The sequence below is a fragment of the Ornithorhynchus anatinus genome, chromosome 9 (genome assembly GCF_004115215.2).
Source record: "Ornithorhynchus anatinus isolate Pmale09 chromosome 9, mOrnAna1.pri.v4, whole genome shotgun sequence".
Lineage (NCBI taxonomy): Eukaryota > Metazoa > Chordata > Mammalia > Monotremata > Ornithorhynchidae > Ornithorhynchus > Ornithorhynchus anatinus.
The window spans coordinates 60,911,428-60,939,381 of NC_041736.1; the positions used below are offsets into that span (position 1 = coordinate 60,911,428).

The 27,954-nt window shown below is 49.4% G+C and overlaps 1 protein-coding gene across 1 annotated transcript in view; it reads right to left on the reverse strand.

Moving 5' to 3' along the window:
• CAMKMT (calmodulin-lysine N-methyltransferase) overlaps nt 1-27,954 on the reverse strand; it is a 215,968-nt gene that overhangs the window by 33,521 nt on the left and 154,493 nt on the right. The window contains exons 4-6 of the mRNA XM_029072444.2: nt 5,244-5,304; nt 2,788-2,842; nt 1,300-1,363 (exon numbers count right to left, since the gene is read on the reverse strand). Coding sequence (XP_028928277.1) covers nt 1,300-1,363; nt 2,788-2,842; nt 5,244-5,304 — 180 coding nt within the window. The remainder of the gene's footprint in view (nt 1-1,299; nt 1,364-2,787; nt 2,843-5,243; nt 5,305-27,954) is intronic.

Below are 27,954 nucleotides of genomic sequence, written 5' to 3' on the forward strand. Positions count from 1 at the left end.
AATACGATTGACTGACCGACAAGCCCCCCAGTGCTGTGGCTGAGGCCCCAAAGGCAGAAGCAGCGTGGCTCAGTAAAAAAAGCCCGGGCTTGGGAATCAGAGGTCATGGGTTCAAATCCCGGCTCTGCCACTTGTCAGCTGTGTGACTGTGGGCAAGTCACTTCACTTCTCTGTGCCTCAGTTACCTCATCTGTAAAATAGGGATTAAGACTGTGAGCCTCATGTGGGACAACCTGATTACCCTGTTTACCCCAGCACTTAGAACAGTGCTCTGCACATAGTAAGCACTTAACAAATTATTATTAAGCCGCAGTGAAGTGGGCCCGGGGGGCAGGAATCCTCTCCCCGACCCCAAACAAGGTGGACAAAGCTGAGGCCATGTCCCCAGAGTCCTGGACATCTTCACATCCACCTCTCCCCTCTGCTCCTGCCAGCTATTAGCAGTCCCTGGCCAGATTCCTTCTACGCTTGCAAATTATGCTTGCTTTCTTAGTCAAAGTAAAGTTCAATTTTCCTGAACTCTGTGTACATATTAGTAAAGTATAATCTAATAGAACGGGGCATGAAATGGAATCACACATTAGAGAAAAGAGAAAGATAGGTTTTATAATCCGAAATAAAAGGAAATCATGCAGCCCCGATAGCTGCGTCAAGTGGGAGATGGAGATAACTTGGAGGTAATTAGAATACAGCAGTAGCAATATGACAGCGTATTATACAGGCCAAAATGTAAAGGTTAATACCTGGAAGAAAGCAGGGAGAGCAATTTTCCCAGTGTCACCCAAAGCAATATAAATATTCAGGGAGCTAATTATTTCTTGCATCGGCAGATTTCCTCGAAGAATTCAATTGATAGGTTACAAAAAAGAATGATTGAACACGTTTAACTATTGAGTGTTCTGCTTTCTGGGCACTGGTCCTCCCTCTGCTTCTCCCTCCCTTCTTCCCTCTCTCCCTTCCTCCTTTCGTCTCCTTCCTCCTTCTGCCTTTCTTTTCCTCCCTCTCTCCCTTCCTCCTCCTGTCTCTTCCTCCCTCTCTCCCTTCCTCCAGCAGGGCCAGGCCCTACCTCCAACTTCTCAAGGAGGTGTGGCTTGGGGGACTGGTGTTGGCAGGGAGAAGGAATGGAGTGTGAATTTTACACACGCTTCCTTTGCTCTTCAATTGCTTATGGTGGAAGTGGGCCCCCCTCTCCCATTCCCCTTTCACATCCCAAGCTTCCTTTCTCTGGAGCGACCGACCCCATTTGGGGGCAAAAGAGAGGGCCCATCTGCCCCGTTTTCTCTCTCTGAACAAGGATACTTTGGATGGCCTTTTCATTCCCATCAGTTAACAGAACTTCCCTGGCATCTGCCGAAATGGCCACCTGGAAAAAAAAGCACAAATGTTCACACACACACACACGCGCACACACACTCATAAGCATGCGCGCGCACACACGCACACACACACACACAAAACTCCCGGCAACAATGAGCAACGACTCGCGCCTGGGTGGCAGTGGAGACGGGAGTGACAACCCTTCAGTATCATGCTTCCTCACCTATTTCTCTGTAACAATCTTCAATCTTTTTTCATTTTATGTCTGCATTATTTTAATCATTCAATCAAATCAGTCAATACTTTTATCATTCCATTTGCGGGAGCCTCTATCTTGCTATCATTCTGTTCGGTAATTGCATTGTGACAGGGGATGATGGTATTTGCGAGGTTTTCATTTGTGGGTTTCTGTTTATCTAGTAGAGCCATCATCTGAGGCTGTCACTCTGCCTTTCAGCCTGCTTCTGTCTAACTGCCTGATGCCCTTCATATAACTTTGCATTGCAGGCAGATGGCTTTGTGAGGGTAATTTTTTTGTGAGCTTTGACATGCTCCCACATGGGGCTGTAACCTCGGCACATTGTATGGGAGCGACAGGTTTGTCAAATGCCAATCAGGGTAACAATATGCTTTTATTTGGAGAGACATAAAAACTTGTCTAATGCACTGTGCCGCTACATAATATCTCCTGAATACATGACTCAGCCCCCAGAGAATGGTGTGTGACGCTCCTGAATGGCCAATCTAATTCAAAAGAATCTAATTATCCCGAGCTCTGGATCATGTTTGTTGGGGTAATAATGCAGGCAAAACATTAGCGGCTATATCATGGTACTCCAACTGTGATTCGCCGGGCTCTGCCTGTATCTTAGCAAATGGGACTATAATCTGGGAAGGATTCGGGAAGGAAGGATGGGAGGGAGGAGGATGGGATAACGGATGGGGGGTGGGGGGGACCGGAGTGGGAGGAGGATGGGAGAATGGATGGGAGGGGGGACTGGAGGGAGGGAAGGAGGATGGGAGAGAGAGAGGGAAAGGATCAGAGAGAGGATGGGAGAGAGGACTGGAGAGAGGAGGGAGGAGACCAGAGGGAGGATGGGAGGGAGGACTGGAGGGAGGAGAGAGGACTGCAGGGAGGAAGGGAGAGAAGAAAGGAGGGAGAGAAGATTGGAGTTAGGATGGCAAGGAAGAGCAGAGGGAGGATGGGCGGGGGGGCAGGGGAGGGAAACAAGGGTGGCCTGCTGGCCGGCCAGGGCCCCGGATGTCCCGACAGGAGCTATTGACTCGGCGGAGGAAAGAGGCGTCAGCTGCTCGTCAAGGCAGCCCCCGGCTCCCCCAAGAATGGATGTAGGCCGCGGAAGGCTGCTCCGAGGCTCCTGGCCGTTCTGTGACCTGGAGGTGGGGGGCAGGGGTGCGTTTTCCCCTTTTGTTCGGCCCGCTGAATGGGCCGGAGCCAGAGCAGAGACCTACCATGAGCCCGGCCAGGCACGTCAGGCCGCCCCCCAGCTCGCACACCGCCAGGCCCCTGCAAGAGAGAAAGGGGCCGCCAGAACCATACAAATGCGACGACGGCGGCCCCGGAGACAGATCTGTTACAAGAACAAATTGCCATCTGCAGGCCCGGCCGGGCGGCCAGGAAGTGCTGGAGACGCGGCCCGGTGACCTCATGGCGTTTGGCGTTTTCAAACCGACGGTGACCCAGAGAAGTCACAAAGCGGCCCAGCAGCGGGGGCTCCTCATTAGTGCGTCCGGCGGCGTGGCCACCGCGGAGCCCGAGAGCCCACCGAGGCCCCCTCCCCCGCCGACGGCGCCTAGGTCTCTGACAGCCATACCGCCGGCTAGGGGAGCCAAAGATCGTCGTCGGGGAAGGCGGGGGGGCCTGCTGTTCGTGCATGTACTCATTCGTCCGTGCTCATCTGTCCGTTTGGAAACAGTCAGGCAAGCGGAGGCCGAACATAGTGGGGAGACCGAGAGCCAGTGATCCTCAGGAGACGAGGAGGGGGAAGGCAGAGGGGAGAGAGAAGAGGGAAGTGGAAGAGAGGGGAGGACAGGGGAGAGGGCGGGGGAGAAGAGAGCAAAAGGAGGGAAGTAGAAGAAGGGAGGGGAGGGGAGATGAGAGCGTAATTGTATCAAGCCAGGGGCCACACATCACACACACCAACAGATGCAACCACTAAGGGGATACGGTAATAGAAGAGAGGGGAGAAGAGAGAGGGGAAAGGGAGAGGTGGATGAGAGAAGAGAAAGGACAAGGGAGAAGAGGGGGGGCAGGCGAAGGGGGAAGGAAGAGGAAGAGAGGGAAAGGGAGAGAAAGGAAGGAGAAACAGCATGGCCTAGTGGAAAGAACAAGGGTCTGAGAGTTGGAGGATCTGGCTTCTAATCCCAGCTCTGCCACTCTTCCGCTGTGTGACTTTGGGCCAATCTCTGTGCATCGGTTCCCTCATCTGTAAAATGGGGACTAAGACTATGCGTCCTATGTGGGACAGGGACTGTGTTCAACCTGGTTATTCTGTATCTACTCCAGTGCTTAGTACACTGCCTAGCACATGGTAAGTGCTTAACTAATACCATGGATAAAAAGGAGGAATGGCGATGGAAATGAGGGAAGGGAGAGGGAGGGAGAAGAGGAAGGGAGAACGGGAGGGGAGAAGCCAAACGCTTTGCCTAGGACAACAAAAAAGAGTTTTGGGCCATTTGCATCTCGGTGGCAAGTTGTCTGGGTATGCACACGGGCGCGCACACACACACACACACTCTCTCCCTCTCTCTCTCTCTCTCCCTCTCTCTCTCTCTCTCTCTGTGTCTCGCTCTGTCTCTCTCTCTCTCTCTCATACACATACACCAGTCCAGCAGAGATCCCAAGTCCCAGGCTCTGGTCCCACACAAACTAGAGTAAATGGATAGGAAGGCTGGGGTTGGGTGGGGGGTACGATTTCCCTACCAGTACCTGCAGGGATGCAAGATATAAGATACAGGGTCCTCCCAATTAATTCCTCAGCCCTGAGCTGATCCCTGGCCTGCCAGACCCCACAGCCTCACCCCCACCACAAGATGAATGACTCAAAAATGACCCTCTCTCCCTTCCTCTGCCCATCCCTCCTTCCCTCCCAGCTTGGGGGGTTGCTTCCCTTTGGGAACAACAGCAGCTTTCAGGACTTGGCTCCTTGGAAAAACACTTAACAGGTATTTCCTTGGTTCAGAGCAATTATGGACCGGTGGGTAAATGCAGGCCAAGAAACCTGAAAATCAGGGATTATTACCCCAGATTTGCCAGTGGACATCGTTTAGGCTCTGGCCACAGCTCCTTCGGAATGACAATGGGCGGTTTGCGGAAGGCACCTTTCAAAGTCTCCGAAGAATGAAAGTGAAAAGGGCTCACATCTCCCTGTGGCCTGAACATCTCTGGGCTATCGGATTGATCAGGATGTCCACTCTCAGCTGAGAACATCCCCTCCGCTCTCAACACCCTGCCCATCAACTTGCACGCCCCCTGCACAGGGCTGGGCATCCGGGGGGATGATCAGGGTCGCTCCTGAGAGCATCATTAAGTCACAGCAGCAGCGAGAGGGCATTATTTATCAAATAGTCTTCAGAGAATTTCCTTGAAGAAGTCTAACAGCCGCCTTTCTCCTCCCTGACCTTCACAATCAGCCTCGATCGATCTGAACTTCACTTTTGTTTCCCCCCAAATCAAAGTGGAATGAAACGCCTTGAGTGGAAATCAAAAGTCTTTGACATATTGCAAAAAAGCTTAGCTGTGCAATATTCACCCCCGAAGGCAGTTCCTATTTCTTTGGTAGGAGCAACATGTTTTTACCTTGAACTTTTTCTAATTTCATCTGAAGGCTTTAATCATAGAAATCGTTACCATGCAGATACTATGTAACTAATGGCCTGGGAAGGGTCTCTGAAGTGCATCTCGTTACCTGAACGTATGACGGTGCTGGAGGCAGTAGTAAGCCAGGACTTCTTCGGAAGGCCAGATGCCTGCAAGACACAAGAAAGACATTTGAGTGTGGGTGGAGTGTGTGGGCATGGGTGGACAGGCGACTGTGTGTATGTGTGTGCATGTGTGCACCTGGACATGAGTATACATGTGTGTGTCAATCAACTGTATTTATTGAGCATTTACTATGCGCAGAGCACTGTACTAAGTGCTTGGGAGAGAGCAATATAACAATTTAACCTGGATATGAGTGTGTGTGTATATGTGTGTGTGTACGCATAAGTGTATATGGGGACCTGGATATGAATGTGTATGGGGCAGGGGGGCTGGATATGAATGAGAGTATGTGTGAATGTGTGTGTTTGTGTGTGTTTGCCTCATAATTGGGCACTATTTTAAAGATGGACTGTCAACTCGAGTGACTTTGGATTGGCTATTTGAAATCATAATGCTAGTTATTAACCTTGTATTATTCTCCTGGACCCATTTGACCCCAAGTGGTATTTCCAACTAGGAGCTAGGGAGAGAAGTGACCCGGAAATGACTCGTGGTCCATTGAGCAGGGTGGGGTGGGGGTGTCTCTGTGCTGCAAACTCCTTCCCTTGGGCAGAACCCCAAGTCGGATGGAATAGAGAAGCAGTGAAATTTGTGATCTAGGGGCTGAGCCCTGCGGACAGGTGGGAAGGTGGGCAGGCAGGTGGGCACAGCCCCCCACCATCTCTTACACCTCTCTTCCTCAACACTCAGGGGACAGAAGCCTCATGAGGCACCTTGATTCCCACTGACTGGAGTCCAGACAGGCCTCGGGCATGGAAGCACAGCAAGACAGTAGCATACTAAAAGGATGTTCTGGACAGTGGTGACTGGGTCCCCTCTGGCTGTGGATATTCCAGTCAGATAGTCGACTGTATTTATGGAGCATTTACTGTGTGTAGAGTAATGTACTAAGATCTTAGGAGAGTCCAGTAAAACAATAAATGGACACATTCCCTGCCCACAGTGAGCTTACAGTGTAGAGAGGGAGACAGACATTAATATAAATAAATTACAGATATTATGTTACAAATCCTTCCTTTCTTAAGCAGGAGCTCCTCCAGTCCACGAGACTCCACACGTGGCCCTGGCAGCAAAGGAAGAAGCCACTAACCCCAGAGCTCTCACTCCCAGATATCCCAGGACAGTTATGGGGGGGACCTCTCCAGGAGAGAGGTTACCCTCTTCACTGCCCCTGTGGGAGCAGACTGCCTGCTAGACTCTGAGAACTACTAATAGCTAAAATAGCCCTAGGGAAGGTATATGGTAAGCGGATAAGACACAGAGTCTGCCTCACGTGGGGCTGATAGTCTAGGAGGGAGAGAGAACAGGGATTTCATTCCCATTTTGCAGAGGAGGAAACTCAGGCCCATCGAGGGTAAGTGATTTGTCCAAGCTCACTCAGCAGAGCCGGGGTTAGGACCTGGGTCTCTTGACTCCCAGCCCTGTGCTCTTTCCACCAGACCACACTGAAATTCAGTTGTCAGCAAAATTGTGGCAAGGCTGGTCCAGTTTAGCATGGAGAGATTATAAATTCCCTGTCTTCCAGCTCAACTGTAGTGACCATTCCCGAGTGCTTAGTATGTGCTCTGCACATAGTAAGTGCTCAATAAATACTACTGATTGACTGATTGACTGAATGGGAAGGAGCTGAGGGCAGGGCAGGGATGTGAGGTTGAGGTGAGGGAAAGAGAAGCAGCGGGGTCAGGGTCAGGGCTGGACTAGGTCAAGATCAGAGTCAGGGCCGGGCAGGCTCAGAGTCAGGGTCAGAGCTTGTTTAGCTTGGGGTCAGGGTCAGGGCTGGACTAGGTCAGGATCAGGGTTGGGTTTAGGTGTCTGCCCAGGATTCCACAAGGAAGCCTTCCCAACTTTACTTCTCATACCTCCTCCTTGCTCCACTGGGGCTTCTTGGGGTAGACCACCAATCCTCACAGCTCCTTGTTCCCCTTCACCCCAGAACAGGTGCCCAGGGCCTTGGTGTTGTTTGAACTGCCCAACCTTGAGGAGGGAGACATCCTCTTCCTCTTCAGGATTTAATGCCTGTGTGGGTTCCCCATGTCTACCATACCAGAAAGCAGAGACCAGGCTCCTTTCTGGGTTCCTTTTGTCAATCAGATCCACCTGGCACTCCTTCCCCACCCCGCCCATTCCTGGCAGCTGAAACCAGGTTGGCTTAGGGTACGTGATTTGGGGCCACAAGCTGCTTCCAGGGAGTTTGGCACAAGTGGGCCAGACACATTGCTGTCTCCACTTTCCCTGCTCTTCCCAGACTTCCCTCTCTTCCAGCTGTCCCTGCTCTCCCCACTCATCCCAAGTTTCCCTCTCTTGCCCCAGACGTCTCTCTCTTCTAACTGTTCCTGCTCTCCTCACTTGCATGAAGATGAGCTGAAGGAGTAGGAAGGAGAGGAAGAGGAGGAAGGCAAAGAGGAGGAGGAAGGCCATTCCATCCCCTCCCCATTGAGCTCTGGAAGGTAAACTAAGACTCCACACCCTGCCCGCTGGGAAGGAACACTTTACCCAGGGGATGCTGAATCCCGCCTACTCCCTGTTCCCTGATTTGAATCCCAAGCTGGCTCCCAGCAACCACAGGCCAAGTGAGTGTCAAGCTGGCCTCCGCTGGGAACCGGACAAGTCGGTGGATGCCCCATGGCCCCAGGTTTGCCCACCCTTGGCATTTTGGGAGGAAATCCATGGGGACAAAGTCATCGACATGGGGACCCCCTTCCTCCGCACCACCTAGGACTCTGGGCAGGAGACCCAAATCTCAGTTGTAATAATAATAATACTACTAATAGTTATGGTATTTGTTAAGCACTTACAATGTGCCAAGCACTGTTCTAAGCTCTGGGGCAGATATAAGGTAATCAGTTAGATATAGTCCCTGTCCCACATGGGGTTCATAGTCTTAATCCCCATTTTACAGACGAGGGAACTGAGGCAGAGAGAAGTTAAGCGACTTGCCAGGGTCACACAGCAGACATGTGGCAGAGCCAAGATTAGAACCCACAATTTCTGACTCCCAGGCCCATGCTCTTGAATCATAATAATAATAATTATGGTATTTGTTAAGCACTTACTATATGCCAAGCACTGTTCTAAGCCCTGGGGTAGATACAAGGCTGTCCCATGTGGGGTTCACAGTCTTAATCTCCATTTTACAAATGAGGTAACTGAGGCACATAGAAGTTAAGAGGCTTGCCCAAGGTCACACAGCAGACAAGTGGTGGAGCCAGGATTAGAACCCATGTCCCCTGACTCCCAAGCCCGTGCTTTTTCTACTAAACCATACTGCTTCTTTGCTGCTTCTCAACCACACATGTTGTAAACAGTTGGAAGCATGAAGGTGACCACCAGCCCTGTCATTCTCCCATCCATACACTGGTCTTCTAACCTTCCACCTTTCAGGCTGATCATCCACCCATCTGTCCATCCACTCTACTTGTCCACCCACCTGCCTGACTGGTCCATCCATCCACCCATCCGCCCACCTGTCTGTCTATCTAAGGGCCCCAACCCCAATGGCCCCGCTGACCTGGGCGACATCCTCCCCACCTCTGTTCAGATGAACGGCTCTGACCTCACTGGCTTTGCTTACCTTCCAAAGAGTCATTAAAAATTAAATCCGGCGAGGGTGGGGGGGGGCAGGAAGCCTTTTGTGTTACTAACCTCCCCCTTCCAGCAACAAGCCAGATCTATAAATTTATGTAGCATTGTAGATGTAAATTACAAAATTTTATATTCCACGATATTAAAACATCTATTCCAAAAATGATTACCAGTTGTGAAAGGCAGACGGGCTTATCACTTGCTGTCAGTTGTTCCTGTGTAGTTAGCAATAATGCGCTAAAACTGCTCCTTTGTTTTGGGCCAGAATTTTGGCAATAGAAGAAATGAACACTCGTTTAATAAAAACTCAGGCTGCTTTTTGCTTTGATGGAAGAGGCAGCTGCCTGTTTTCATTTGCTGCAGAGCAGCAAAACCCATCAATATAATAAGCAGCTTAGACGCGCCCATCCACCGCGCCTGGAAGGACACTGGGCCAGTCGCTCAAAACCAATCCTTGGTTTAATTTGAACAAAGATGTGTCTGACATATTGGAAAGTGCATTATAATCGGGTCTGAAACTCCAACCGTTTGTTTCCCTTTTCTCTTTCAGCACTTTCGCCGACCTCGGAGAGGCTTGGACCTGGGGAGGGGAGGGGAACGCACAGCCTCAAACACGCTCTCCTTCCCCTAGCAACGGCGGGGCAGGGCATCAGGGGAGAGAGCCTCCAGCTCCCTGCAAAACAAGATGGAGCTGGGGGTGGACCGGAGCCTTTTGGGGTCTTCCAAGAGGGAGAGACCCCTGGGAGCTCCCCCTCTAGACTGTAAGCTCACTGTGGGCAGGGAATGTGTCTGTTATATTGTTGTTCTGTACTCTCCCAAGAGCTTAGTACAGTTCTCTGAACACAGTAAGCGCTCAATCAATATGATTGAATGCATTAATGAAAGAGTGCTCTCACACCCTGAAAAATTGAAGACTAAAACTCATCCTTTCCATCCCTGGCGCCTCTTCCCCTCGTTCGACTCGCTTCCCTCCCTCTGAAGAACCAGAGGTCAGATGGAAGATTTCGTCATGTTCGAATGCACCCATCTGTCTGCAAACGTGGCCAGGATGTGGCCCGCTGTCCACACGGATGTCAAGGGTGGTCATTTCTGTTTCGGCAACTCCTGATTTCACCGTAACCCCGGACCTTGGGCCCAAATCCCAAGCAATGCGCAGCCCGGCAATGCGCAGCCCAGACGGAACTGAAGCTAAGTGAGGCTCCGTGGACTGAGGCTATTAGACATTCGAAAGCTTCATTATTATGATTTTAGTGCCTGGTCACCGTCTAAGACCGCTAAGCTGCGCTTTTTAGATGATTTGCACATTAACTGAGAAGTCAGATAATTCTTAATCCTCCTCTTTTTCTGATCCAATAATGGATAAGGGGGCATCTTAGCATGATCAACTAGCAATCTGCACGGCCAGAGCGGTCGTGTACCTGAATTTAGGATTAGTCTCTGGGCTTTCAGACTCTCCGATTGAAATGAAGACTCCTGGGTGGGAATATCAGGAAAGAGCTATTCAAATGACTGCTGTTTCGCTTGAGTCCGTGGGGCAGAGATATGTCTTTCCAGAGGCCCAAGGAGCTCTGGGGCAGGTACTCGGGCGATACGCTCTTGGGGCAGAGGGGAGACGGCTCCCGACTCCGATCTCCACATCTCTAATACCTCTGGTTCCTCCGATGGACTCTCGAAGACAGCCAGGAGGTCCACTGGACTCCCATTATTATTATGGTGTTTGTTAAATGCTTCAAAGCCTTATTGAAGGCACACTTCCTCCAAGAGGCCTTTCCCGACTAGGCCCTCATTTCCTCTTCTCCCACTCCCTTCTGGGTCACCGTAGGACTTTGGATTTGCCTTTAATCGCCTTTCCCTCAGCATTTATGTCCATACCCATAATTTATTTATCTTTTAATATCTGTTTCCCCTTCTAGACTCTAAGCTCGTTGTGGGCAGGGAACATGTCTACCAAGCACTTAGTATAGTGTTCTGTACACAGTAAGCACTCAATAAATATGACTGATTGATCGATTGATTACTTTATGTGCCAAGCGCTGTTCTAAGAGCTGGGGTAGATACAAAATCATCAGGTTGGACACGGCCCCTATCCTGCTCACAGTCTAGGTAGGAGGGAGTAGGATTTAACCCTTATTTTACAGTTGAGGAAACTGAAGCACAGAGAAGTGAAGTGACTTGCCCAAGGTCACACAGCAGACAGTAGTGGACTAGGGTTAGAACCCAGGTCGTCTGAATCTTAGGCCCAGGCTCTCTCCACTAGGCCCAAACTGCTTCTCGTCAAATAAAAGCATTGACTGAGCATCTACTGTGTGAAGGGGGCTGTACTGAGTGCTTGGGAGAGAACAATAGAGGCAGGAGACCCAACCCCTTCCCTCAAGGAGCTTACAATCTAACACGGGGAGACAAACATAAAGTCATTGACAAGTGGGACAAAGTGCTTAAAGAGTAGGGTTTATAACCCTTTTGTATAAAAGTGCAGCAGGGCTTTGGGTCATGAGTGTCAAAGTGGTTGACTTGGTACAAGAGTTGGGATGATGTGAATCAGGGAGAAGAAAGGTGAATCAGGAGGTTTTGAAGATGGAGGATTGCAGGAGGTTTTGAAGATGGGGAGCTGTGATCAATCAATCAATCAATCAATAAATCGTATCTATCGAGTGCTTACTGTGTGCAGAGCACTGTTCTAAGCACTTGGGAGAGTACAATATAATACAGTATAACAGAATTAGCAGATATGTTCCTTGCCCAAAATGAGAAGCACCGTGGCCTAGTCAACAAAGCACAGACCTGGGAATCAGAAGGACCTGGGTTCTAACTCTGCTCTGCCACTTGTCTGCTGAGTGGCCTTGGGCAAGTCACTTCACTTCTCTGGGCCTCAGTTCCCTCATCTATAAAGTGGGAATTAAGACTGTGAGCCCCATGTCCGACAGGACTGTCCAATCTGACTGGCTTGTATCTACCCTAGTGTTAGGTACAGTGCCTGGCACATTGTAAGCACTTATCAAAAACCATTTAACCCTCCTCACCCTGTTCTAAAAGCAAGCTTACACGCTAGAAGGAATCTTATAGTCTAGAGAGGATCTGCCGGGTTTGAGTGGGGAGGGAATCCCAGGCTACAGGGAAGGTGTGAGCCGGAGGTCAGAGGTGGGAGAGATGGGAAAGATGCCCGGTGGGAAGGCTGACATGAGAGGAATAAAGAGGGGGAGCTGGGATGTAGTGGGAGAAGAGCATGGCTAATTAGGATGGGGAGAGCTGAGCGAATGCTGTCTCTGCTCAGCAGCTAGGCTTACCCTACCTCACTCCATCCTGCTCCCATGCTCAGGGTGCCCATTCGCTCAGGTCACCCTGCAGGCACATGTGGATTCCAGTGGGTGGTTTGATTTTCAGCACCGTAGAGGTTGATGCTGAGGTGGGTAGCTCAGATGGGGTAAGGTGTTTGTGCAGATAATGAAGGGGGACCCAAAGGTCCCCCCAGGGCTAGAGGGCAGATCAGGGGTCCCCTCCCACCACCAAACACACCCTTTAGGACCGTGTGAAATAGGCAGATTGGCACAAGATGGCTCCAGCAACATCACGAGTGTTGGACCATCTATGCACATGGATATTCCTCCCTCCCACCAGAGCACTTCTGCTGCATCCTTACACTCTGTGTCTTCCTCCCTTCAGTCCATTGTTTCAACGTCTGTCCCTCCACATTGGAAAAATTTGGAAAAATGACGGGATGAGGAGCCTGGGCATGTGACCTCAGGCCCTGAGCCCGCTCTCCTCAGCGGGGCCCCCCGACCCCTGCTCCTCCCACTCCCCACTCCTGCTCTACAGCTGGGACCATTCTCCTGGCCCATCCCTATCCCCAGACCAGTTACACCCCTACTTACATTTAAAAAAAAAACAGCTACAGTATTCGTTAAGCATTTACTATATGCCAGGCACTCTACTAAGCCACTGGAGTAGATACAAGCTAATCAGATTGGACACAGTCCATGTCCGACATGGAGCTCATGATCTCAATAAGTATTTTACAGATTTTTTTAATGGTATTTGTTCAGTGCTTATTATGTGCCAGATACTGTACTAAGCACTGGAATAGATACAAGCTAATCAGGTTGGACATAGTCCACGACCCACATGGGGCTCACAGTTTCAATCCCCATTTTACAGATTTTTTAGAATGGTATTTTTTAAGTACTTATTACATGCCAGGTACTATACTAAGCTCTGGGGTGGACAAGTAGCGGAGCCAGGATTAGAACCCAGATCCCCTGACTCCCAGGCCTGCGCTCTACCCACTGGGCCAGGCTGCTCATTTCATTTATGGCAACGTTTCCCCAGCGCCGCAGTTCCTCCACTGAGCGGCGCCTCCTCCTTATTCCCGTTTCCCCCCGAGCCCGGAGTCCCAGGCTCCCGCCCTGGATTCCGCTTTTGCTGGGCAAGATGTCACACGCGCTCCCCAATCTCTCGTGCGCACCTCGGTGCTCCAAAATGCAATTTTCTGCAGATCCTTTCATGAGGATGTTTTCAACGTTCCTGGATTGTCTTTGCACTCAGGAAGGGGATTGAAATCTCCACTCGGGTATTTATCTGGGGCTCTGATAGCTTGCTCGTCTGCCTCCAAACACCAAGATAGGGGAATCTCATCAGCCGCAGACCGGCCGCGTGATGGGCAGTTAATAGATATATCAAACCTGAGGATATATGCTAAGCTGAGGAGATGATTGGTCGGTTGATATACTGATTGATTAGCATAGGGAGAATGGGTTTCTTCTTGACAACCTAAGATTATGCCTCAGCTAAGCTCAAATTGCTTACACCTCTACTATTGGGTTTAAAATTACAGCCCTGTCATCTAAAATCTCTCTTCAATGAAATTTTTACCATATATAAAAATTAAAGGGAAAAAAGAAAGTATGTGCACTGGCTAAGAGGAAATGGAGTAGATACATTTCATACTCCCGTGGCCGGGGCCGCTAGACAAAGTTGATCTGTAAATCCCGGGAAGGAGGCTCAGGCTTCACACGTGATGGCCGAATCCGGGCCTTCTACGCTGCCCAGGGTGCCTGCAGTGCCCACAGGGCTTACAGAACCTATGCCAGTCCCGGCACTCGCACTGCCCACAGCACTGCCCTCACAGCCTCCAGTACCTTGGGCTCTCGGGGCACCCCCAGGACCTGCGCTGCCCACAGCACTGCCCTCACAGCCTGCACTGCCCCCAGTGCCCTCAGTGTCCATGCCACCCCCAACACCTGCACAGCCTGCGGTACCTGCAGAATGAGGTCTCTCTGGCTGGACAGAGTGGCCATGCACTGGTAGAAGGGATCCTGGTGAACTCATGGGCAGCCCACAAAAAGGGTGGACACAGTTTCTGCCTGAGGACACCTTCCATGCCTGTGGGTGCAATTCTGGCACCCGAGCCAGACGGCAAGCTCGTCTCTATCAATCAATCAATCATATTTATTGAGCATTAACTATGTGTAGTGCACTGTACTAAGCACTTGGGAGAGCACAGTACAATAATATTAACAGACGTGTTCCCTGCCCACAATGAGCTGACAGTCTAGAGGGGGAATGAGACATTAATATGAATAAATAAGTAATTTTATAATACATCATTTAAAGATAGATATATAAGTTCATTCATTCAATAGTATTTATTGAGCACTTATTGAGCACATAAGTGTTGTGGGGTTAGGGGTGGGGTGAATATCTAATGTCCAAAGGACACAGATCCAAGTGCATAGGTGACGCAGAAGGGAGAGCGAGCTGGGGGAAAGCGGGCTTCATCAGGGTAGGCCTCTAGATTGTGAACTCATCTCTAGACTGTCCGTTTATTGTGGGCGGGGAACGTGTCTACCAACTCTGTTATATTGTACTCTCCCAAGCGCTTAGTCCAGTGCTCTATACACAGTAAGCGCTCAATAAATATCATTGACTGATTGATTGATTGCCCTGAAGCCCAGGAAACCCTGGGCCCTTTGGTGACACTACCAGCCTGGGCTGGCCATTTTCTCGCTTAAAGGAAACATTCTCTCCCCAAGAACTCCTAAGTCTTCGCTCAGCCCAATCAGGCAGGCAGCCCCTCCCCCGGCTCTCCAACGTGCCCCCCGCCGCCCCCACCCCCCACCTCCGTTCCGCCCCCCACGCCTGAGCAAACACGGATTTGGGCGCTGAAGAACGCTGGCTAAGTGGTTCATTGAGAATGTGAAAATCTGCATTAATAACCAGGCCTGGGCTCCTCCGATTTTCCCCTTGCTATCAGCGCAGAGCGGTGTCGATCAGCTGCGGGGCCCAAATCCCCAGCTGAACAAGCCCCGTCCAGCTCGCTGAGCAGACTTCCAACGAGGCCATTTATTGGGGCCTGTTATGCAAACAAAGCGCCAGAGCCTTAGAAACAGATGTCAACTGAAGCATATGCTTACTGTAAACTGCAATTGGATTCTCTTTATGGTCGCCCGGACTCGGGAGGGCCTACGGAGGTGGCCTGATTCAGTCTGGCCCGGGGCTCTGGGAGAGGTGAGTGGCTGGCCCTCTTGTTTATGGGGGGGAGGGGGCAGAAGGATCAAAGGTAAGAGGGGCCGCGCAAGAAAAAATTAAATGGGAAATAAACGATAACGTGCTGGAGCGGTTCCTTGAAGCGATTTGACCGATTCCCCCTGAAAATACGGGGTAGGAAGCTGAGCGCTCAGTTCAGGTCTCCCTTGGCCTGTCGAGTTCTCGCTTCCCATCACTCGGGGTCACTTGGCCTCAGGTGTGCGTGTGAGTGTGGGGGGGAGGCCGTTCTGGTGCTGTCGTCCCCCACTTCCCCGCATCCCCCCCCCATCTCTCTCCCCACCCATCCCATCTTCCCCCCTTCTTTCTCCCTACTCTCTTCACACATCTTGATGCCTTTTAAATGTCACTTATTTTACATGAGGGCGGCCGGTGGAGACATGAGTCAACAGCGATCAGAACGATTATCCCCCACGGCAAACCCGGGCCTTAATGCACTATGACACCTTAGCTGTCTGGGCCGCTGCCGAGCCACCCGGGCTTCTCGGGGAATTAAGTGGCATCATGTGAAAATGGTTGTGCTCGGAACAGCATGGGCAAAGCTGGTATTGAATCCACCTCTAAGTGAATTTTCCTCACATGTGACTAATCACAATGAAAGCCACAGACGCAGGCAGGTCTGACCGGCGTGCTGGGGCTGCCCTTGGGAGTCCGGCTATTTTGTTTTATCTCTTTGTACAAGCTGGCAGAAGTTTAAAGTGAAGGGGATAATCCAGTGGTGGTGTCTTTATGAAATAACATCCTTACATGAAGAGGCTTTTAACTGTCTGTCGCTGTCCTCTCAAAAAAAGAGTGTGACAATCCCATTTTCTGGAGCACCCTCCCATGAAAGGGGAAAATAATAGCCGAGACAGCTCTGGCGAGCCCTGACCTTACATGATCCATTAGCCACGAGACACTTTAAAAGTCAGTTTTACATTCACGGCGGCGAAAATGAAGGCACTATCACGATCATTTTCACTTTAGTGAATTGGTCTTCCGTTCGGAGTCGTTACTCGATCTCCCCGGGCGGGCCGGGCCCACCGCAGCCCGATAGACGCTGTGGCCCATCGGGTCCCGGTGGTCGAGGGTGGGGAGCCGGGGGCCATGCGGTGACTGGTGGGGAACTGAGGCAGCAAAGAATCATCTCAGCTGTTTTCTACAAACGTCCTGATCCAAAAGCCCTCCCTGCCCTGTCTACTGAGTGCCCGGCTCACAGTATGTGCTCAGTAAATATCACTGATTGATTGATTGATTGATCTAGAAACGTTTCCTCATGTCCAAACCAGAAGTGGTCTCCATTCCCACCCCACCCCTCACCCAATCGAGAAACACCTTCCCCTGAGCCAGAAGTGGGTCTTCCACACGGAGCCCTCTAGTATCTGTGATATATTTGACCCTGAGGCCAACAGGTGCCCGGTGAGTCACTGAATGAGATAAGTGGGCACCCGAGGGTGTGGCCAAGCAGTGACCAGGCTACTCAGGTGGGCTGGTGCTCACTCATAGACAGGGGAGGGGATGGGGGATCAGGACAGGGGATGAGGCAGAGGGAAGCACGCCAAAGTCTGCCACCTCTGCCAATCCTGCTCATCCAAGGCAGAACCCATGAAATCCACCAGCTCTAGGGCATAGGAACACTGTGGGTGCCCCTCACCCACTGGAGAGCTGGGCAGAGGGCACAGCAGGAGCTGGTGTGGAGAAGATGGGCACAGACAAACTCCTGACATTCATAGGTCCGATCAGCCTGAATAAGGGAAACTAAAATAGAACCAGAGCTTCTAAAGCAGCTGGTGGGCAAAATGAGCAAGGCAGGAATGATGGGCAAAGCAGGCTCAGTGGACAAGGTGGGTTCAGTGGTTTGGTGGGCAGGATGGAAGCTCCTTGTGGATAGGGAATGTGTCCACCAATTCTGTTATATTGTACCCTCGCAAGAACTCAGTACAGTGCTCTGCATACAGTAAGCATTCAACAAATACAGTAAATGATTGAAAAGTGTGCACAGAGCAGTTTCACATCATTTGCTATGGTGTGCAGTATGGGAGGAAGAGAGGTGAGAGGGGAAGAGGAGGAGAAGAAGGTGGATGGGGAGGAGATCTCCCCAGAGCAGGCAGCTCTAGAATCTGATTGCCCACTTCATGACTCAGACACAGTAATGAATCTAGCTGCAATGTTTGAGTAGGTGGGCATCTCAGGCCTGCCGGAGCCATTAGCCAGAAGGCTGGAGTATGGCCTCAAGTGCAGGCATGCTGTTCTTCTGAAGGGCCACTGGCTGCAGGATGGAGTAAGAGCTAGTTCGTGGTCAAACCCACAGGACTGAGTGTTCCGGATTGTAGTCAGACACACAGAATGGAGACCGCTGGATTGTCCTTGGACCTGCAGAATGGATCACACAGGGCCATGGTAGAACCTGCAGGATGGATCACACTGGGCCGTGGTCAAACCTGCAGGATGGATCACACTGGGCTGTGGTCAGGATCGCAGGATGGAGCATACTGGATTGAGGTCCACCCCTCAGGATGGATCACAGTGGGTCATGGTCAAACTCGCAGGATGGCACATGGCTGGGTCCTGGTCGCAGCTCGCCCATGATGCTGGGCGATTTGACAGAGTAGTCGTACCGTAAAGCCTCGTACAAGGCACTCTGACAGCTATCATTTTCATCTCCATCTTACCCCGAGCCATCTGAGTCGCCACAGCTTGTGTAAGAGCCTAGCGGTGACAGAGGGTCAGAAGCTCCCAGCCAACAGAGGCCAACCGGAAGCCCCTCTCCAAATCAAGCCTTTGAGGATTTTGCTTAGAAGAAGCAGATTTTCTAGGCCCCGGAACCACTCTATCATAATGAATAGAGGACCTTCAGAAGCCAAATATGAAGTTTTCCTCCGCTAGGGCAGCTTAACTTAAACCAACGGCTCTGGACAGCTCCTTGGAGCACAGGCTGCTGATTGGAAAGTTGAGATTTAATTTACTTGTATGGGTTTACTCCATGAACTGTAGATAATCTTCCTCTCGGGTGTCAGATTAGCTTAAAATTCAAAAATTCTCAGTAGTTTTTTTACAGAAGTCCAGCGCTGTCCTTTCACTCACGTTTGCTCACATTGGATTCTTGTTTCTTGACCCTTCATGCTTTCTGAATGAAGTGACAATTGAGGCTCTTTTGGTGGCTTCATCAATCCCGAGAGGATTTGCCTGTGGAAGAGTCATTTGGCTGGCTTGGCAGCCGGGTTTCCTCACTAGGCTCACGAAGGAAGCAGTGGGACCTAGTGGAAACAAGGGCCCCATGTCTGCTGTGTAATCTTGGCCAAGTCATTTGACTTCTCTGTGCCTCAGTTCCCTCAACTAAAAGATGAGGATTAAGACTGTGAGCCCCAGGAGGGACACAGACTGTTTCCAAGGTGATTAGCTTGTATCTAACCAGCAGTTAGTACAGGGCCAGGCACATAGTTAGCACTTAACAGATAGAAAACAAACAATCCAACAAACAAAAAAACAGAATCCTTTCAGCCAACCAAAGCACTCAGGAAGAAGTTGGAAGAATCGCTTTCTGACCAGTCACCCTCATCAGGAGTTGGAGGACAAAACTGGGTCTTGATAATCAATCCACTGATGTTATCTACAGAGAGCTTACTATGTGGACAACACTTTACTAAAGTGCTTGGGAGAGTACGAATCAACAGAATTAGCAGATACATGACCTACCTGAAATGAGCTTAAAGTCTACAATGGAACAAAACGACTCTGACATATGCGGGCAGGCAATGGACGGCCAAAGGCATGGAAAGGACATGTCCCCCAAAATGCAGGCTCTCCTGGCTTGTCCCTGAACAGCAGCTCAGTGGAGCTGTTTGGCCAGACCATCTAGAGCCTTCCTGAATGGGAAAGGGAGAAAGGTTTCCAATAGACAGAACTCCAGGAAAATGATTGGGTTTCATGATTTTTATAGAATCTGGGTTAAAGGAAGCAGTGTGACCTTGTGGAAGGAGCACAGAACTGGGAGTCAGAGGACTTCTAGACTGTAAACTTGTTATGGGCAGGGTACATGTCTACCAATTCATTCAATAGTATTTATTGAGTGCTTACTATGTGCAGAGCACTGTACTAAGCGCTTGGAATGGACAATTTGGCAACAGATAGAGACAATCCCTGCCCTCTGTTGTATTGTACTCTTCCAAGCGCTTAGGATAGTGCTCTGCACACAGTAAGTGCTCAATAAATACCATTGATGATGATGATGATGATGATTGATCTGGGTTCTAATCCCAGCTTCTCCACCTGCCTTCTGTATGATCTTGGGAAAAAAAAAACTTAACTTCTCTGTGCCTCAGCTTCCTCACCTGTAAAATGGGGATTCAAAACGCTTTCTCCTTCCTGCTTAGACTCTGAGCCCCAAGCGGGACAGAGAATATGTATGACCTGATTCACTTGTATCTTCCTCAGCACTTACAACAGTACTTGACACATAGTAAATTCTTAACAAATACCATCAGATTTCATTATCATTACAAAAAGGGGATTTACATTTGAAAAATGTCGAAAGCTTTGGGTGGTATTTTTGCTTCTATTTTAATGATTAAGTGCTTAGTACAATGCTCTGCGCACAATAAGCAATCAATAAACACCACTGATTAATTGATGGATAGATGATTACTCCCAACACCCCAAGCAGTTTCAACTAAACAGCCACTTCTGGCAACGTGAATTCATTCATTCATTCCGTCGTATTTATTAAGCGCTCACTGTGTGCACAGCACTGTACTACACAATTGGAAAGTACAATTCACTAAAAAAATAGAGACAATCCCTGCCCACAGCGGGCTCACAGTCTAGAAGACACACCTGTACACAGCACGCACCTATCTAGGTATAAACAATTGTATATTGAATTATTTATTCTTCTGGTATTCTATTGGTAAACAATTTAGAGAGGAACCTCCTTTTCGGTGGAGAACATTTTGGGTGTAGTGTACTTCTGTTGCATTTGCCCAAGTGTTCAGTGTAATGCATTGAGCAGCAGCCATGGCCTAGTGTAATAAACACAGGTCTGAGAGTCAGAGGACTTGGGTTCTAATCCCAGCTCTGCCTCTTGCCTGCTGTGTGGCCTTGGGCAAGTCTGTCAACTTCTGTGCCTCAGTTACCTCATCTGTAAAAATGGGATTAAGATTATGAGCCCCATGTGGAAAAATGGACTGTGCCCAACCTGATTAGCTTGTATCTACCCCAGCATTTGGAACAGTGCCTGGCACACAGTAAGTGCTTAATAAATACTATTAAAAAACTACAGTGAATGCTCAAAATACTGCAGTATTATTAATAATAATATTGGTATTTGTTAAGCGCTTACTATGTGCAGAGCCCTGTCCTAAGCGCTGGGGTAGAGACAGGGTAATCAGGTTATCCCATGTGAAGCTCACAGTCTTCATCCCCATTTTACAGATGAGGTAACTGGGGCCCAGAGAAGTTAAGTGACTTGCCCACAGTCACACAGCTGCCAAGTGGCAGAGCTGGGATTCGATCCCATGACCTCTGACTCCCAAGCCCGGGCTCCTGCCCCTGAGCCATGCTGCTTCTCTATTATGTATCTTTGCGATTCCCACAGGTTTCTTCGGAAGCACTATTCGCCTCTAGCACTGGGAAATGGGTCACACAGGCAGGGTTGGATTAATGCATGAGAACTCAGGGTTCTAGTCCAAGGTATCAGGCTAAGGAGGACTCCCTTAAACAAAAAAATCTACAATTATATATAGATATTATAAAATATGTGGTCTATGGTTTGGGGAGGAACTAATCCACTTTATCAGCATATTTTTTAAAACAACTTCCTGATCATAATTATCATGTGAGTAAACAACTGTTAAGTGAGCAGCGGCACGACCTACTGGAAAGAGAACTAGGCTGGAAGTCAGAGGACTTGGGTTCTAAACCAGGTTCTGCCACTTTTTTTTAATGTTATTTGTTAAGCACTTACTAGGGGCCAGGCCCTGTACTAAGAGCTGGAGTAGATACAACTTAATCGGGTTAGACACAATCCATATCCCACATGAGGCTTACGGTCTTAATCCCCATTTTCCAGATGAGGAAACTGAGGCACAGAGAAGTTAAGCGACTTGATCAAGGTCAAATAGCAGACTAGTAGAGACAGAGACAGAGCCGCTCACTTGCCTGCTGGGTGACCTTAGGCAGGTCTCTTCACTTTTCTGTGCCTCAGTTTCCTCATCTGGAAAATGGGGATTCAATACCTTTTCCTCTTCTACTTAGACCACATGAGCCCCATGTGGCACAGGGCGCATTTGACTTAATAATCAATCAATCAATAATCTTGTATCTATGTCAGTGCTTAGCACAGAGCTTGGGACATTGGGACATAGCACTTAACAAATACCCGTCACAAGACAGAGATGGCTCAGCCTACACAAGCAAGAATTCTCAGTGGTGATTCAGACCAAGAGGAACTGGCTTGGGACTGCCAGATTGACTCTTTCTGTCTCCATCTCTTCATATCTGTCTCTTTTTCTCTTCACTTTTTTTCTGCAACCCTCTATCCCTCTATCGCTCTCTGAGCCCCTCTCACTCTCAGTTTCTCTCTCTCTCTTTCTCTCTCACAACCTTAGGACTTCCAGGCTACTCAATACTGTGATCGCCATTACCTAAATAACAGTCCTTGTGTGCTAATGAAAAGAAAAAGAAAGAAAATGTGTTGTTATACTGCACCAACTCATTCTGAACCAAGTGCCACTGTGCAAATTAGCTGAATCACCTACCTTTCATTATGGGCCCCTCGCGGCAGGAACTAGAGAAATCAATTTGCTTTACTCCAGATATTGAATGCAATAACGATGATATAACAAGCAACACATACAAATAAAAATAATGGCTTAATAGAACCAGCTTTGCTGCTATAGATTTGGAGGCCAGTAAAGCTGAAAGTCGCCCCACAGCCACCTATCCTTTTTTCAAGGGCCATTCATTTGGGTAATCAATACTATCTCTTGAGTTAAAAAAAAATCCATCCGCCAAAATTGTTGCACTGACTCCTCGCTTCCCCGTTAGCTTTTGGAATCCTGGCCTTGCAGCTTGGAGAAGGGCTTTGGCATCCGGGGCCAAGCTCCATTCCCTGGAGCCGCTCGGTCCTCCCTCTCCACCAGAGCAGGAGATCAGGGTCCATTATGCATTCATTCATTCAATCAATCGTATTTACTGAGCACTTACTGTGTGCAGAGCACTGTACTAAGCTCTTGGAAAGTACAATACAGAAATAGAGACAATCACTGCCCACGAGGGCTCACAGTCTAGAGACGGGAGACAGACATCCAAACAAGTAAACAGGCATCAGCCCGGCCTTCCCTAGGCTGCAAGCAGAGCGAATGCAGGAACTGGTGGCCTCGTGGCCAGGTACCTGTGTTAGTTGAGGGGTTGCCCTTCCCAGCAAGGAAGCGGTGTGGGCTAGTGGAAAGAGCACAGGCCTAGAAGACAAGGGAACCGGGTTCTAATCCCCACTCTATCACTAGTCTGCTGGGAGAACTTGGGCAAGTCATTTAACTTTCTATGCCACAGTTTCCTCAACTGTACAGTAAGGATATCCCTGTTCTCCCTCCCGCTTAGATTGTGAGTCCCATGTGGGGCAGGGACTTTGTCCATTCGGATTAACTGACCCAGTGCTTGGCAAATAGTAAGCATCTCTTATTCATACTAATGACTGTCTCCCCCTCTAGACTGTAACTTTATTATGGGCAGGGAACATATCTGCTAATTCTGTTGCATTGTACTCTCCCGGATGCTTAGTACAGTGCTCTGTACACAGTAAGCGTTCAATAAATACCACTAATTGACTGATTGATCGCTCTTACAAACAGCATCATTAAAAGGGGAAGAAGGGTGCCAAGAGTGATGAGGAGTGTTCTGCTCTGACATGGAGAGAGGGCAAGCAGAAAAGACTTCTTTCCAGGCCTACATAACTGTGAGGCTCAACTTTCCTCTGAGCATTCTCTTCCCAGCTAGCCCCTTCCTCCAGAATTCCCTACCCCAATCCAGATCTCCTCCTCCCCAAGGACTCCATCTTCCCTACCCTTAAGCTTTCAGATATTAGGCCATTCAAGCAGAAAGATGTGTGTTTTGGGGTCTAGACGTAAGGGTGTGTGTATCAGGGATCAGGTATGAGGAGGAGGTGTATGTATGTGTGTCCTTAGGTGAATGGGTGGATGAGAGAGCATCATGGTGAATGAATGCAAATGAGGAGGTGAGGGGATAGAGTTTGGTCAAGAATGTATGTTCAAGCATGTGTGTCATTGTGTAAGCATGTTCATGTTTGAGAGTATGAGTGAGTGTGAGTGTGTGCTATGTGCGTGTAACAGTGTGTGGATGGGCATGTGGAATAGAGTAGTCTCAGTTCAGCTGGAAGGAGATTTGGACCTAACTTCTATTTTTCTAACTAACACTGGCAATGGTAACTGAAAGTTCAAATTAAAAACCACTTCTGTGGTTTCCCTTCCTCTGAAGCAGCGTAGCCCAGTGGATAGAGGACCGGCCTAGTAATCAGAAGAACCTGGGTTCTAAACCCAACTCCTCCACTTATCTGCTGGGTGACCTGTGGGCAAGTCACTTCACTTCTCTGGGCCTTGGTTCCCTCATCTGTAAAATGGGAATTAAGACTGTGAGCCCCATGTGCGACAGGGACTATGTCCAACCTCATTAGCTTGTACCTACCCCGGTGTTTAGTACAGTGTCTGCTACATAGTAAGAGTTTGGCAAATACCATAAAAAAACAGGGAAGGGACATTCTACTTTTTACTCTAACAAATGTCCAGAAAAAAGAGGGAACAGGAAGAAAGAAAGATGTGGTCTGCACCACAACCCCGTAGCCTCCAGCAACTCAGGCTCTTTTCAAAGGATGGCAAGTAAACATCTGTCTTCCAAAAGCAGGGGAATTTTTATCATATTCTATTGCATTTTGAAATTAAGCCTCATAAGAAGAGGATACCTAAACAGTGTTTTCAGGAACAAGTGCTTCTTTCTCATAGTGAAAAATGGAATAGAGTTATTGTTCCTGAAAACAGGACCAGAAAAATATCAAGTCCCTTTGTTGATAAAAAAAAAAATCTTTGTGGTTTTAAAAATGGAGGTCTGGGGGAAAAAAAAACAAGAAACTCTTTTTTTCTTAACCTGAGGCTTCAGAAATCTCAATAAATCAATTCTGCTTTGGTTTCCAGCCCCCTGAAACAAGAGCAATCCTGTGTGTTGACACCATTCAATGGACACCCAGGTTTTCTCTCTGGTTTTAGTAGTAGAAATGGTCTTTATTGAGCATTACCGGGTACAGCGCACTGTATTTAGTGCTGGGAAAGAATCAGACGGGATTCGTGTCCCTGAATGGGCTTATTATCAATCAGTAGTATTTACTGAGTAATTATTGTGTGCAGAGCACTGTACTAAGTGCTTGGTAGAGTTCAGTACAACAGAGCGGGACATGGATTGGGTCCAGCCTGATTGGCTTGTCTCCACCCCAGCACTTTGAACAGTGCCTGACACATAGTAAGTGTTTAACAAATACCATAAAACAAAAAAAAAAGCACCAGCCTTTAAACCAGCTTGGGCTGGGGGAGCAGGCGGGGTTGTCAGACCCGGTTATTTCTCAGACTAATAATGATTACAATAATAACTGCGGTGTTTTTAAGCACTTCCTAAGTGCCAAGCACTGTCCATGCCCTGGAGGGTGCAGAGCCGGGGCACGGCGTCAGGCAGTCTGGACCAATGAGAACATCCGGATGGAGGGGTGGCCAGGCCATCTGGATCAATGAGAACACCCAGAGTGCAGCCCGGACCATTGGGAACACCTGGTTGTGTGAGGGAGGGGGTGTCGGGCCTGCCACATCGATAAGGACACCCAGGGTGCACTAGGAGACCCCAGCCACGTTTTCGTCCAAGGCTTCACTAAACCCAAGAAGTGCTCAATTCCCTTGGCTTTTCCAGGAAAGCCTCTTTGCTTTATCAGAATTCCAACAAAGGAATCGCTGGAAGGCCAACAGCTCTGGAGCTCCCAGGGAATGAAATCAAAGAACACGAAAGAGGATGGGCCACCGAAGCCCCAACTCCCGAGGCCAGGGACCGTGCGCCAGTTGGTTTTAGCCCCTGGCTAGGCCCCTTGTTCGGGATGGCTAGGCCCCTTGTTCGGGATGGGGCTGTACAATCTCAGACACGAAACAAGACAAAAGCGAACAATGCTGCCAGATTAACATCATTATTTCAGCAGCCAAAACGCCCACCACAATTCATACTGGGTGCATGTCGTCCACTTAAGAGCTTGGAAATGTCACTTTCGGGGTGTAAGGGTAATCCTGCCACTTAGCGCAACACTTACGCGCCAAGAAAAACATTGCGCATGAATCGGAAGGCTCCCGGGCGGCGTTGAGAGACCTCCAGACTCTCCCCTGTTCCTCTTTCCGATTCCCCTGCTGCACACGGGAGAAGAGGCAAAATCGTACATTTGGATCAGGCTGTTGTCCTTTGATTTACTCACTTATATTTTAAGGAGTTTTTGCAAAAGACTATTCATTGGTCATGAGGGCGTCGACCTGGAAAGTAGATCTATCGTTTGTTTCTGTGCTGGTCTGACCCAGATGGACAAGAGTAGGGACAGAAGTCGTCACAGGAAGCTGGCCCACCACCCGGACCTGGGTGAAACCCAGAGACCCCACTGCTGTCTCAGGAGACCACTGGCCTCTGGGTTCCGGCGTGCACATGCCCAGGGAGCTGACTGACAGGACTGGATGCTGGTTCTTCCTAATAATTAACTGTGGTATGTGTTATTAATAATAATAATAATAATTGTGGTATTTGTTAAGTGCTTACTTTGTGCCAAGCACTGCACTACGCCCCTGGGGTGAATACAAGCAAATCAGGTTGGATACAGTCCCTGTCCCACTTTGGGCTCACAGTCTCAATCCCCATTTTAGAGATGAGGTAACTGAGGCACAGAAAAATCAAGTGACTTGCCCAAGGTCATACAGCAGACAAGGGGTAGAACCAGGATTAGAATGCGTGACCTTCTGACTCCTGAGTCCATGCTCTATCCACTACACCATGCTGCTTAAGATACAGGTCATCAGGTCAGACACAGTCCCTCTCCAACTTGGGACTCCCAGTTTTAATCCCCATTTTACAGAAGAGGTAACTGAGGCACAGAAAAGTAAAGTGATTTGCCCAAGGTCACACAGCAGACATGTAGCGTGTCTACATGTAGCATGTAGCATATAGCGGGGAAGTAGCATGGCTTAATGGCAAGAGCCTGGGCTTGGGAGTCAGAGGACATGAGTTCTACTCCCAGCTCTGCCACTTTTCTGCTGTGTGACCTTGGGCAAGCCGCTTAACTTCTCTTTGTCTCAGTTACCTCATCTGTAAAATGGGGATTAAAACTGTGAGCCCCCCTTGGGCCAACCTGATTACCTTGTATCTACCCCAGCACTTAAAACAGTGCTCGGCACATAGTAAGCACTTAACAAATACCGTAATTATTATTATTATGTGGCAGAGTCAGAATTAGAACCCAGGCGTGTGCTCTCTCCACTAGGCCAAGCTGTGACTGGGCCCCCTTGGAGATGCTTAAGGTAAAGGGGAGCAGCCCCTTTACAGCTGCTGACCCGAGGAGGTGCGGGGGCAGATCAGCCTCCTTTTCTCTAGGTGGCAATTTGGGGAGACGCGAGTGGGACGGGGGTCATGGAGGGGGGGGATCCTGGGGGTAGTGGGATCCTGCCTCAATCCGAGCAGCTCCCTGCAGCCCAGCGCTCCAGGGTGGCTTCCCGGAGAACTCGGCTTCTCTCCAAGATCCCAAACTGCTGCAGCTCAGGCTGAGACCTGGGGTGAGGGCTGGGTATTATGAAGTTGGCAGGGCGTGGGAAGGTTGGATCTGCTCTAATTGGGACTTTTATTAAAGCGTTCCTTGGACTTTTATTGATTTCCTCCTGGGTCCACCCGGTCCACAGGCTGGTTTGGTCAATTTTAGAGTAGTCTGGATTAGGTTTGCATCGCCTCATTCTCACAGACTGAGGGCAGGCCCAGAAAAGTGACTTGCCCAAGGTCACAGCTGACGTGGAAAAGCCAGAATTAGAACCCATGTCCTCCGATTCCCACGACGGGGTTCTTTCTACTAGGCCACATTGTGGATCTTCTTGCCCTCCACCTCCCTGCGTCTTCTTTCTTTTCTGATCCAACCCAGCCGCACAGCCAAATTGCTTGGTTGCTTCCGGGGGCCCGGGACAGAGCCGGAGGGGGAAACAGGCTGCATGCGCTACTTTAGTCAGGTTTAGGAAGGCAAATAAGCCATTCCGGAGGCAGCCGTAGGCTGTGGAGAGCACGTCTGCTGCGTGGCATTTCACACCGACAAGCCGGAAGTCGATTCTCTGCCCAAAATACCCTTCGGCATAAAGAGCTCGGGGAAGGAGGGCTCCCGACGCTACATTTCACATGTTATTTCTTTTGCTTTAATTCTAAGGCCTAAAATTAAAGCATTACCCATCACGGCACTAAGGGGGCGATTTACTCAGAGTGAC